At 44.7% G+C, this 13,580-nt stretch overlaps 1 protein-coding gene across 4 annotated transcripts in view; it reads right to left on the minus strand.

Annotated features, from left to right (window-relative positions):
* The window catches only part of HOMER2 (homer scaffold protein 2), a 53,841-nt gene extending 49,530 nt beyond the window's left edge, over positions 1 to 4,311 (minus strand). For all 4 annotated transcript variants that reach the window (XM_063169793.1, XM_063169791.1, XM_063169792.1 and 1 more), the window contains exon 1: positions 4,242 to 4,311. In XM_063169793.1, the coding sequence (XP_063025863.1) occupies positions 4,242 to 4,246 (5 nt within the window). In that variant the 5' untranslated portion in view covers positions 4,247 to 4,311. The remainder of the gene's footprint in view (positions 1 to 4,241) is intronic.
* Positions 4,312 to 13,580: the final 9,269 nt, after the last annotated feature.

A 13,580-nucleotide genomic window follows, 5' to 3' on the forward strand; every position in this document is an offset into this window, starting at 1 on the left:
TCCACAGATTCTTGTACAGACACCTGTATTTGTACACAGACACAGAATCCTCCAAGTCAGAGTAACATCCATTTATATCTACCCTGCACAATGGAAATAGCCATGTCAGGAACCAAGGCTGTGAAGAATCAACCTTCAAAAACATGAGATGAGCAGCCTCAGCACCTATCAGATCTCAGTCCCTTTCCCTGAACACCAAAACCACCACCAGCTGGATATAATCTGCCCCCCTGAGCTATGCTGGGAACCAAACTTAAGCTGCTGACCTTGAAATCTCAAGAGAAGAGTCCCTGAGCTCAGAGTACCAACTCAGCTGTGTTCAGGCACACTCTTGTCCCAGCCCTGCTTCGAGGGACTGCAGGGACAGCCAGGTGCCATTCCCTGCCTGCCCCTGCCCTGGCAGACAGATGGCCTGGCCAAACTTTGGAGGGAGCTGGTGAGAGGCTCCCGTGGATTTCAGCGGGAGCTGGAGGAAAGCCAAGGTGAATTTCCTCTGCAACAACACCATCCCTGCCACCGAGCTTCACAGGCTCAGCTTATCACCATGGTTTCTAAAGTGCTGCTGGTACCAGAAAGTGAACACCCTCCAAAATTACTGCCTTCCTGTAACACGAGCCTCATCACATGTTCTCCTTTGTTTATCTCCTTCACTCCTTGCCCTCACATCAGGTTTTGCCTTTTACTCCCCAAACACAGCCACGTGTTGGCCGACGGACGTTGGCACTGCTGGCAGCAGGAGAGAGGAGAGCAAGGCAGCCTTCCCTGAGCTCCTAGATGTCAGAGCATAATAAAAACATCATGTATGGCTGCCCTCAGCAATACAGCCCCACGCACCTTTCTGTGAATGTATCACAGGGGGAACAGAGTTTTGTTCAAGAGACCAAGCTCCTTAAGATGAGGGTCCTTCATTGCCTGATCCAGGCTTGGAAACCTGCCTTTTCCAAACTTCCTGGGGCTTGGCTCAAAGCTCACCTGGAGAGTTATGGATGGATCCCAGCTGCAGGGGACTAAATTACCCCACTGGCCCCAGAGGAAACAGCAAAGAGAAGACATCTCATGTCAGCCAAAAGAAAGGTGTGCTGTGAGCTAGTTCATCATTAACCTGTATCACACACACTTCTACAGTTGGACAGCTTTCTGCAATTATTTCTAACACTCAAAGACCTGGTTGTCATTTTGATATGATTTATAAAAGAGAACTAAAACACAATTTTAATGCTAGAGGGCATTTAAATCAGTTGAGTTTTAATCCAACGGATAATATAAATATCAGCTTCAGCAGCGAAGAGATTTACAGGTCGAATCCAAACTGGATACTTGTCATACACTTCATAACAGAAATTATTTGTTATGGATAGATAAGGAAATACAAAGATAGTAAAGAAATGAAAATAATAAAAGAATTTAGGCACAGATGAAACAGCTATCCAACACCTTTTAAAATCAGCTAATACCAAAACCACAAGCATCCTTATAACTGTAAATCTAACTTGGGCTGCTGAAACTGAGGTCATGGTGAGCCAGACCACAGCTATCAGATGAGCAGGTGCAGCCCACTAACATCAGAGACACTTCCTTGGTTGTGTCGGTCCTTGGCTTGCGACAGCAGGAGACAAAGAAGGAGGTATTTTCAGACACAGATTTCTACAGCTGGAAATGCGTTACATTGTGGTTTTCAAATAGGTGAAGTTTAAACTTTGAGAGGATTGAGGTAACAGCAGTGAGCAGATATGCTGGGTAGAAGAAAGAAGTGATTTGGGAAAAGATCCATTCCCTTCAAAGCAGACATTTGTCCAGTGAGATTCTTAACAGTGGCTTGACCAAAATACAGTGGTTTTCAGTCAGCAGCAACTTTCACATTGACTTTTATGGACACTGGAGCAGATTTTTTTTTCTGGTGACTTTTTTACAAGGTTGTTTTCATGTCCCTTGTATTACAGGCATTAGGTTTTTTTAAAAACATGTAAATTGTAAAACTTGACACTACCTTGCTGCCTAGTGAGTTGAACTAAACCAACAGTTTAAATAGCTCAGCTCACAGCTAATAAGCAATTTAAATAGCTTTGCTTTGCTAAGCTCAAGTAGCTGTATCAGGTTTCATAGCACGATCAGTCACTGCCAAATCCATAGGCAGCATTTAAATGAATCATTAGCAATGGTCACCCCCAGGAAAAAGAAAAAAAGGAAAGTAAAAGAAAAAATATTTTAAGAGCTAAGAATCAAGTCATTGCCACAATTTCTATGAGTACATTCCCCATATGTGACACCAAAATGTGCCCAGGAAGCAAATCCCACTCAAATGCCTGGGCCAAAATATATTCATCCAAGTAAGAATGACTGAGCTCTGTGTTGTGACCACAACCTGCTTGAGCACAGAGGTGCCCATGAGTACAGAAGGACAAGCTGGAGCATGCAGAGGTGAGGGATTTGCAGCACAGATGGAACCGGAAGAAAACTGGGAGGCTGCTCCTGTGCCATGTGTGCTCAGTAATGCTATCACAGCTGCTGTAATGCTATCACAAATGTGCCTCCAAGCTCTCTGGATCAGAAAGGTGAATGGCAAGATAATTATGTGAGACACTGGGAAAATGCGTATTCACCAAACACCTTGTCTGAACTCTGTACAGAGAGCGCAAGAGAAGGCACAACCCACGCTGGAACCCGGGGAGTGAATGACACTGGGAGCCTGATCTCACATGCACCAGGGTAAGGCTGAGGAGACTGAGACACACATTAAATCAGGGTGCTGAGCTGGGCTAGTGAACGTGCCTGCTGCCTGTGCAAGCCTGCACGTTCTGACACTGCATGCAGCAGCACAGACAGGAGCACAGCCAGAGCTCTCAGCAGCCTCTGCAGCCAAAGTCCTTCTCAGCCTGAGCAGGACCACACCGAGCCCACAACTCCACCTGGCTGACAGAAGGGGTGGAGAGCACTGTGACCTTCCACTCATCTCTCCAAGCCACAGCTAAACTGATCTACCAGCATGGAAGCTGTTAAAAATGACAGCAACTAAAATATCTGCCTTTAGAGGCACCCAGGCAGAGTGACAGAGGCAAGTTTCCGTGGATGGATGTTTCTGATCATCCTGGACTCTGCGGGGCAGTGCTGCTCCAAACAGGTTTCAATACTTCTTTCTCCAACCCCAAGGACAGTTTCTCTTTTATCTTCCAGTGAAACTTTGCATAATTAAGAAGCAGATGAGCCCCTGTAATCCTGAAGAGAAACGTGGGGAGATACTCACTTAGATCCTATTTCTCCCTCTGCCCCTGTACTTCTATTCAGTACTCCTGGGTATCAAATTTGGACACGTGCATGTCATTTTAATTCATTATTTAACTATACAGCCTCAAATTGTACCACAATTCGACAACAATTAACAATTCCATAGTGGAAATTTGGACATTTGAAAGCAGCAGAGGAAGCTCAGAAACTGGAGAACGATTCATTGCCACATGGTGGTGAGGAGAGGCAAGGAAAAGGTGTAAGAGAACATAATAGGATAAAAATAAAGTAAATTAAATGTGTGGGTTTGGAATCCCCCAAGACATTCTGGTCGAGAGGATCTCAAACCTATATATAGTTCAAGCCAAAGGCACAACCTTAACCTCCCTTCTCTGATATTCAGTTCACAAATTGCCCAAATGCCAGCATTTGGCTTTTGTCCCCTCATATAAGTTAGAGGATAGCAAAAATGCAGGACTAATTTTTGGAAAGACCAAGCTGAATTCTCCAAGAGGCCACCACACGTGGTCAGAGACTTCTGGCATGTTAAAAAAAAAAATTAAAAGTGAAAAAAAATTTACACAAATTAGGGACCACCTGGCACAATCCAGGCAAGTTTACCGTGTGCCTCCAGCAGCCAGAGCTCGGGCAGAAGCAGCGAGCGAAAGATCTGACAATGAACTCGCGGCACATCCCGCGGCTGACCGGGCACGGACCGGCCCCGGCCCCGCTCCGCCGCATGCCGAGCTGCTCCCGCTCCTTCCAGCGGGGATTTCGCCGCCGGTGCTCTGCCCCCGCGGCGTGCCCGCTCCGCCGCCGGCTCCCGAGCGGGCGGCAACGATTAATTACGCTATCAAATGATTAATTACGTTATCAAACGCTGCCGTTCAGGGCAGCGCTCCCGGGGCGGCCGCGCTCTCCCCGCTCCGCTCCGCACCTGCGGCGGGGCCGGGGCGGGAGGCGGCGCCCACGCGGGGCCGGGACGCGGAGCCCCCGCGGGCCGGGCCCGGCGCACTCACCCCATGTCTCGGCACCTCTCGGCGGCGGCGGCTCCCCCGGGCGGCTCCCCGCGCTCGGCGGCCAGCGGCGGCCGCGTCCCCACTTCGCACATGCGGCCGCCCCGGGCCCGGCTGGCTGCGGCTGCACGGCGGCTGCACGGCGGCGAGAGCCGTCCTGCTCCTCCTCCCGCCGCCTCCCTCCCCCCTTACATAACCTCCCTCCCGGGCGGCGGCGGCACCGAGCAGCTCCCGCGGCTCCCGCCGCCCTGCCAGGCGGCAGCGCGGGGGCGGCGGCCGGGGCGGGGCGGTGGGCGCGCCCCGGGCCCCTCCGCTCCCCGCCGGTGGGCGGGATGTGCCCCGGTGGCGGCGCCGGGAGGAGCGGGGCTGCGGGATCTCGTCCTCACGGTGCCCTCGCCGGACGGGGACGAGGCAGCGAGAAAACTTCGCGTGAAGTTGTGGGGTGTCCCCACGCGGCCCCGCCAGCGGCCGGGCAGGCTCAGCGGCGACAGGGATGTGCCCACCCCGGGAGCGGCTGTCCCGGACCGGCTGTCCCGCACCGGCTGGGCTGTCCCGCACCGGGATCCCCCCGCCAGCCCCGGCTCCGCCGTGCGCCCCGAGCGCGGGTCCCGGGATGCGCTTCCCACCGGAGGCGATGCCACGCCGGGGATGCTCGGTGAAACGCGAGCGGGCGATTTTTTCCCCCTGACACGCCCTCCCCGCGGTCCGAACCCGCGTTCACCGGGCCGTGAGTGCGGAGCTTGCGGGGCCGGCTCAGCCCCGTTTGGCGCTGGCCCCGGCGGAGCCAGCCCCGCAGCCGGGCTGCATCCCCCTGCTCTGCCCACAAATGGGAATGAATCCCGTCGGGAGGGCTCAACCTCCGCTGGCTCTTCTCAGCTGCAAGTCTGTGCCACACAGGGTCACAAAATTTTGTAGGTGAAATAAAGAGGGATTCCTAACCAGGGAAGGAAACATTGGATTAGTGTGGAAGAGCCGTGTAATGGCGACCCAAGCACGAGGGTGACACTGGCATCTGACCGGCAGTCACAGGACACAAATCCATAGCACAGCCGTGGACCTGCTTGTTCGGGTGTTCACAGGACTGTGTACACAGACACAGTTACTCTTTCGTGGAGAAGATACGCCCAATTCACACATAAGACAGGCTTTTAACTTCACCCACACAAAGTTATAATTAATACTCTGCCATCAAGAGTGATTATTTTCATCTTTTTTTTTTTTTTAATCTCACATTGATTTATCCTTTCTTTCCAAGGAAGTTTAGAAATTGTGGGAAAGGTTTTATGTTTGCTTGCTTTTACTTCATTTACTTGCATTACTTATATTTACTATGTCTAATACCTGGGGGTGTCCCTAGTATTACCTTGGCACATCATGGGAGTCCTGAAAGGAAAACTTAGCCAGCAACCAAACACCTCCCAGCTATGGACAGTGGAACCCCTTTTCTGACAGACAGCTATTTCCTGATGTCTGGAACACCAAAATAGAATTTCAGTCCCACACACCCAAAGTCCATGTCACTGGAGGGAAACAGGAGCAGGGTAAACACAGACATTGTCACAAGGCTGTGAGATGACACCTCTCCAATGCACCTGCTCTCTTTACCACAATCAGGGTTACTGTGGGTGTTGAAGGAGACTTAACTCCTTACCTAATCACTGATGTCAACGTTCCTGTGTCCTGTTCTGCCAGCTGAAGGTGAGGCTCCATTTCCTCTGGGACAGCCATGGCAAAAGTGACAAACCTTTCATGTTCATGGTGAGCTGCATCCTTGGATATTGCTTTGATGTGACCATTCTTCTCTTCTGGGGAAACAGTGAGGGGTAACATTTTCTGAGGGTAAAACCAGCATCCTAGAAATCTTGTGGAAAAAACTCTCACCATGGATCTGAGCATTTTATAGCACTGTTTTTACACCATTTACCTCATTTTGTTAAATTACATCCTCCATTCATCAGAGAGAAGTTGTCTTGATCCTCGCTAATTAGCTCATTTTGGTGAGTTTCCAAAAAGCTGTGTTTTATGAACCAATGCTGCATGAGACTTACAAGTATCTAATGGAATTGGATCAAAATGGGGTAATGCACTCAGTGTGTGTGTCATGATAAGATGAGAATTGGAAATTGGAACTGCAGTTGCCTTAGCATTTTCTAATTTCTTAATCTTTTCCAATCTTGCATTCAAGACTGTGCTTTCATCCCCATTTGTAAAAATAAAGGTTAAGTTTATGGAAGCATAATTGCCTGTGAAATTCACATGATACTGAATTTTGTATATTACGTTTGTTCATAAGGTCTGCCAACTTCATTCATGTTCTTTGCAGAGCTGTCTTCTAGGACATAAAAGGTTTTAGTCCCATTTCTTCAGTACCCTGAGACATTTTCCTTGGCAGACAGCAAGTTAACCCAGTTTTCTGCTCTTATTTGACAGTATTTGGGATAAGTGCAGGCCCTTCATCTGAAATTCCCACTATTCTTCCAAATGGATGAGATACTCCTCCTTCTGAAGTGTGGCACAAGTGGAGGACTTGTGGTCCTCCTTACTCTGCCAAAACAAGGATGAAGCCCTGTCCTCACTTCAAGTCAATGGTACAAGTCCCAGGGATTTGAGTAAGGCCCAAATTTCATCCAAACCATTTAACAATATCAATATTGAATTAAGCAATTTTTGTACAGACAGTTCTATCTTGAACCTCTCAACCAGCACCGTGTCCTAGTTTGTGTATAGTTCCCATTGATTTACATTATTTTTGTGTAATTTAGTATTGCAGTTGTTTAAGGTATTTTCAGTTCTCTGGAAATGAGAACTATAAATATTCTATCACAATTAATCAGTTCTCAAGCTTCGTGTGTGACATGATCTTTCATTTCCGAGCTGGCTCAGGCACAGGATGTGTAAGGGAGGGTAATTCAGTCCTCATTTAGTATTCACAAGTGTGCCCTTATTGCTGGGGCATGCTTAGGAACACTCAAAATACTGAAGGCACAGGATCCCTTGGTAGAATTCAAGCTGAGGAATAAAAATATCCACATTCTGTAAATGGGTCTAACTTCTTTAGATGAGAAATTTCCCCTGTTCCCACAGGCCTCCTAAAGATATAATTTTTTGATTCCTAGATACAGGGTGAATATCCTTTTCAGAAAGCTGATCTAACAATCAGGACTATGTACCCAGCATTCTGAAAAGCACAGAACTCACTGGGCTCTTCCTCTCTCTGGGTTTCTGTTCTCTCCTTTTGTTTGGTTTTCACCATTGTTGTCTTCTGCCACTCTATTTTATTTTAGATGTAATTTTATTGCAGAATAAACCTGCTGTTCGGTCTTTTTAAGCTATTATACTTCAAGGTACTTTTCTCTCTATTTTCCATGGCAGATAGTATTAAATAAAATATTCAGTACTGTGATTTTCTCTTTTTTCCAAGTAGACTTATCAAATCTGCATTTTTTTAAATCCAGCAGGACTGTGCAATTTCCTCCCTTTGACAAATAACCAACCATTTTTTATCTTTAAATGTTATCCAGGAGTTTAACCAAAATAAGCTTGGGGGAATTCTTGATTTTTACATTTGAAACAGAGAGTTCATTTTTTTAATCTCCTGACAAATGGAGAACTAATGTAATTATAGTATCACTGGATATAAAATGTTAAAGGTGAGCAATTGAGGAAAGAAAGGATTTTAAATAATTTTGTTGAAAACACTGATTTGCATTATTTGTTTTTAAATCGTACTTAATCTGATATCTAAAAAATAATTAGGACAAAAGATCTATTTGCTTAAAATAATAAACAATTTTGTCCTTTCAATTAAAATATCAGAGCTCATAATAAACATGAGACCTTCAACAAATCTCCAGCAAGACATCTGATTTCTAGGAAAAAAAAGTTTTCTACTCCAGTCTCCTTCAGAAATAAGCCAAAATAATAGGATTACTTTCTGTGTCTTTAAAAGCAAAAAATAAAAGGGAGAAATTAATTTAAAAGCAATTTGTCAATCTACTTTAAAATGGGTTGCATTTATCTTACTATGGGTTGCAGTTCTCTTATTATTTTGTGAAGTTTATTCTTATATTTACTCAGTGCCAGGAAGCACCTGTCTAACTGGAGTCATAGAAGGTTCATGCCCAGTTTCTACTTCACTTTTTTAAGAGTTATCCTGTGAAATATGCAAGTACCAAATCCAAGCAGATGTTTATGTAAATGCAAAGAGCTGTCATTGTCACACTGTGGTATATGTTGCCTTCTCAATAAAGACAAATGCAGCCAACCAAAAATAATTTCAAATAAAATCTTAGAGAGAGAAGACCTGGACACATAAAGAAAGGCAGCAAAACCAGAACAATGCCCTGCAGTCACCACAGGAGATGTGAGTACCCAGCAAGGTGTTGAAGGCTACAAAACTGTAAGAGGCTGCTGGGGTATAAGGTGCTGACCACTGGCAGAGTCAGAGCCTCTGTCAGCATTAATACACAATAGGACAGATCCTTTAGGCTCCTTTGTGCCTTGGTCTGCTAGAAATCCAGCCTGGGACACATCCAGGAGTGCACACTGAACATTTGTAGAGGTGGTGCCACACTAGGAGCAGACCCTTATCAGATCTTTTCCTTTGTTCTTACCAGATAAGACAGACAGATAATCCCAATTCTCCTTCTTAATGTTTTCATTGATGTAGACACTTTGATTGTGCCCACTCCACTGTAAAGGAAATAAGTTTGGTCACCTGACAGCTTTTTTCTGTATGTAGGGGAGTTGCTGCTGTGCTCTGGAATCATGCTGGTTTGAACTGGTTTGGCAGGAACAGGCTGGGACTCTGCAGGTGATGAGCACTGCACGTGACCATCCTCACAGCTTGTATTTGAGTCTATTTACTTGTTCATATGCACAAAAATACTGCTTTTTTGGGCACACATGCATGAGTGAAGATCTTCATAAAGCTGCTCAAAGGCATGTACAGGTCTCACAGATGAGATCGATCCTGACTTGCTCCTCAAAACTGTATCAAATATGTTCAATTTTTCCCTTCCAATATGCAGGGCTTTGCATTTCATATGGCACTTTGGAAGTTATCAGCTTTTTCACTCAAAATTTATTTTGGGGGCTTTCTTTTTAAATCCCCAGAGAAAGAAAAAAGGTTCCATTTCATTTGCAAATACAGATTTTGACTCTGGTTTCCTTCCAGGCTTATATCATAAAATTCCTTTTATTTGCATTTTATAAAATGGGAGTTAGAGCAATCAGGCACCAATTATGCAAACGGAGTAGATTAGTTTTCTTTTAAACTAATTCAGATCAAAATTGTTGGTCCTGGCAGGCCAAATTATACAAGAGAAGGGAGAAGGGAAGAACTGTATGTCTTGTCTGTTAGCAACAGGACCCTCATATTGCGACTTGGCTGTCACAGTGCTGGTGACAGCCAAGGCTGCAGCAGAGAAGCAGATAATAGGGAAGGGAAAAGATATTCACATTTTTGGTGAAAAAAGCTTGATTTTCAAACATGCAGAATTGTATGACCATACATTTCAGCAAAACATTTTGCTCACATGTAAATTTCCTTGTAACTTGGGAGTTTTTGATTTTCAGGCCCTTTCTACCATCTGTAACTCAATCTCTATTTTTTAAAGAAATTGCAGACATCTGTTTAAATACCCATCTCTTCCGTCAGATGGAATTTTGGAATCAAAAATATAAGCTCAAAAATAATACTAAAGTTGGGTTTCATTTCCAAGCAACCACAGAGTGGCATTTTCAACACTCCCTTCCCAATCTGCCCACTGTGCTGTGCTGCCTGGGTTGGCTCTCCAGGACAGCAGCAGTGTCTGCTCTGGGCCCTGAGCTGGGTAAGGGGATCCTGCTGCATGGGGGCAGAAAGAGATGGGGAGGAGGAAAAGATCCTCCCAGGCTCATGGCAGGAGCCAGGGGAAGGAATGAGATGGAAATGTAGGATGTTCCTGGAGACTGTAGTGAGAAATGCGGTTTTATCTTTTTCCAGCCTGTCATCCTGTTTCCCACCTGCCCTTCTCCCTGGGTCTGTGTGTGCCAGCAGGCAGGTCTTTATCCCCCATTACCTCCAAGGGTCACTCATCACTGTGTCCCAATTGTCTCTCTTTCTATAGAGAGGCTGGGGCCAGACATTTCTGAGTATTTTCATTTCCCAGAACTGCTGCCTTGGCTGCTTGTGGGAGTTTGTACCTCAGGCTGGTGCAAAATACCTCATTCTTTGTGTTTCTCTTGGACTCACTCATCAGTGGACTTTAACCTGCAATCAGCTCCTTGCTTGCCCGACTGGAAAGGGAAGACATTTCCTGGGCACAGCAGAGTCTGATTCATTTCCAGCAATGCCCAAAGCTTTTGTGTTTCCCTGTGGGCTGAGCTGTGGGGATTCTTTGCCTGGATAATTCTCCAAGGACAGAGCAGCGCTGACAGTGCCAGGTGGGAGTGAAGCTACACAGAATTTCAAACCTATTTACAAACCTGAAGGTTGAGATGGAGTGGTGATACCCCAGACAACTCACCTGAATTCTGAAGGACACAAGGGGCACCACAGCACAAGGCTTCTCTCCTCCAGTTGTAAAAAATACCTTGACTTAGAGAAGTCAGACCTGGCTCGGAGACTGGAAGTTTGCAGGGCCCAGGATATCAGCTATGGGTGTTTTTCACAAACAGGGATGATTTTTATTTGTGAAGAAAACTGTTTGTCACCACAAAAGCTGTATTTTGCACCATCCTCTGAAAAAAGTGTTGAGCTTTTCACCTTGCAGACTGTCCTATGGAAAGCAATTGAGATGCATTTAAGAAGTAGGATAATGTCCAAAATGCATTAGAAAAGAAAAACAATAAAATCAAACCAAACAATCCCCCAAACCCACAAACAAATAAACAAACCTTACCGGCCTTAATTTATATCACTTTCAAATAAAGTTAAAGAAAAGTTAAATACCTTGACTTATACCAGTCTTTTTGTCTAAGTCTCGCTAAACTACAATAATTATTCAATAATAAAAGTGAAGCCAGAGAGCCACAAATCACGATGGTACTACTACACTAAAAACTCAGATCTCAAAAAGTGAAAAAATAGCTATTTGAATAGAATAGCAAGATTTCAGCTTCCACAAAGAAAGATACCAGGAGTACCTTGGTGAAAAAGTGCGTTTTAAAGGCCTCCATTGGGTGCAAGTTGGGCTGGGTACCTTCTTGGATAGTTCAAGGAATGTTTCTGCATTCCTAATTCTACCCAATATTACTTTGTCCTGCAACAGTACCTGGATGACAAAATACATAAATGCTACCAATCAGTTAAATAAACATAATTGATTTTCTCTTTTTTCAGTTCAGTATTTTTCTTCTCAGAAAATATCTACTGCCAACACTCTTTAATACAACCTTGCAAAATTCTACATAACAGAAGTTATAAAATTCTTGTACCTAATGGTAAGCACAGATTCCACTTTTCCTGGGAAATGTCATGGTCCTTGGGGGATGTATAAAATCCATACTCTTTGAAAAATCAGAGCAAAACTTTATTCAATACAAATATTTTTTAAAAACCCCAAACATTTTAGAGACAGTTTGCAGCTCAAGCACCCAGAGGAGCACTCTCTAGATCCAGAGTCCTTTCCTGGGTTTAGAAGAAAAAGGCTGGCAGGCAGCAGCAGCCATGGGTAATGTTAAACCAAGGTTTTCATCCTCAGTTCACTTTGGGCTTTGGAGCCAGGGGAGGGGTCACTGTGCACTACCATGGGACAGGACACCAAACAATTCAGTTTAACATCACAGGACTTGAACAAAGGGGAGCAGGACACTTGCAACTTCCAGGAAAGTTTTTAACTGTGTTTTGTTTTAATTCAGTCTTTAGCCAACAGAGAAATATTAATATACACAAATCAAAACCTTTTCTATATACTTGAGAAAATGAAGTCAACACTACAAAGTATGGATGACACATACGGTCTATTTTTCATTTACTGTTCTTTGCAGAAGATCACATGATTTATGCTGTGAATGTACCAACATTTTTCTAACTTTAATTTGATCATTTTCATGCAGGAATAGGCTAATCTTCATCCATACTCACTTTCATTTATTACTGTTCTTCTGCTTCTCTGACTGAATATTCTCTATGTCCATCTGGTAAGCACACTTTTCCCAAAATAGTTCATGACCACTCTTCCCTATGTTTGCATGAGAGATGTACTATTATTATATTTGCATGGAAGAAGTTAGGTGATCCTCCAAAAACATTTCTCAGTGATATCATTTGTCCAGCTTGTAAATGGATTTACAGTTCTAAATGTGACATCATAAGTGGTATGTGACAGAACATCTAAGCAAGAAATATTTTGCAATCTTCTGTGAATCTAGCCTGAATTGCTCTTTTTTAGATCCTGTTTGTTTGCCCAAAATAAACTTGGTCATAGAGAATAACCTGCAGCTATTGTTGTTCAGTAGTCAATATTAAAGCTGAACTGTAGCTGGATTTAAGAGCATGGCTTTTGAGATACAATTCCACAGCATAAGCTGTTCTGGGAAAGAGCAGGAACCAGCCCTGGAAGCATAACAAAGCATGTTTTGAATGCACAGGACATGCAAAGCCACAAATGCCAGCCAGCTCCACATGCTTAAAGCCACACTCAACACACCAGAATTTCCTTGAGCACAATAACGCCTGCTGTGACAAGTAACTAAACTCTTGAGGAAACAGCTGTTAAAGTGCATTTTCATCTCCAGCTAAAGGAATTTTCACTACACAAACACGTTGAACAAGGTGATGCTTTGCATTTTCCTTTGTTTTTACATGCAGGCACCCCAAAGCAATAGCATCCAAACAGAAGCCAGCCCTGGCCCCCATGATACCCATGGAAAGAAACCCTTCTTTCGACTTCACTGGGATCATGACTTGGTCATAATTGATTAATCCTCATTCCATTCTTGTGGCACAAGGAGGGATACACAGAGATCCCTTCACACATCAGTGCAGCATGGTGTTTCTGGAAAATACCAGCTGTTCCAAAACAGAGGAGCCCAGCATGCAGTTTGAAACAGGACGCAACAGCCAACACTATCTTCATCTGGAACAATACAGGAAATGCTGAGTGGCATCACTTAAAATAGATTTTGGCCAGCATACAGGGATTAAGAGACTTAATATTCAAAAGGTGCTCTGGGACCTTAAATAACCATAAATAGTCAAGACTCTGTACTGGTGTCTCACTGGAAGAGCAGCAGCACACTCACTGTGGAGGTTCCTCATGCCATGGGAGCACCTTGCTTCCCTGCTGGATCATCTGCAGCTTTCAGCAGGGCCAGAGGGGCTCCCATGTGCCACAGAGAGCCACCACAAAGTCCTGA

This window comes from Melospiza melodia, chromosome 15 (assembly GCF_035770615.1).
Source record: "Melospiza melodia melodia isolate bMelMel2 chromosome 15, bMelMel2.pri, whole genome shotgun sequence".
Classification (NCBI taxonomy): domain Eukaryota; kingdom Metazoa; phylum Chordata; class Aves; order Passeriformes; family Passerellidae; genus Melospiza; species Melospiza melodia.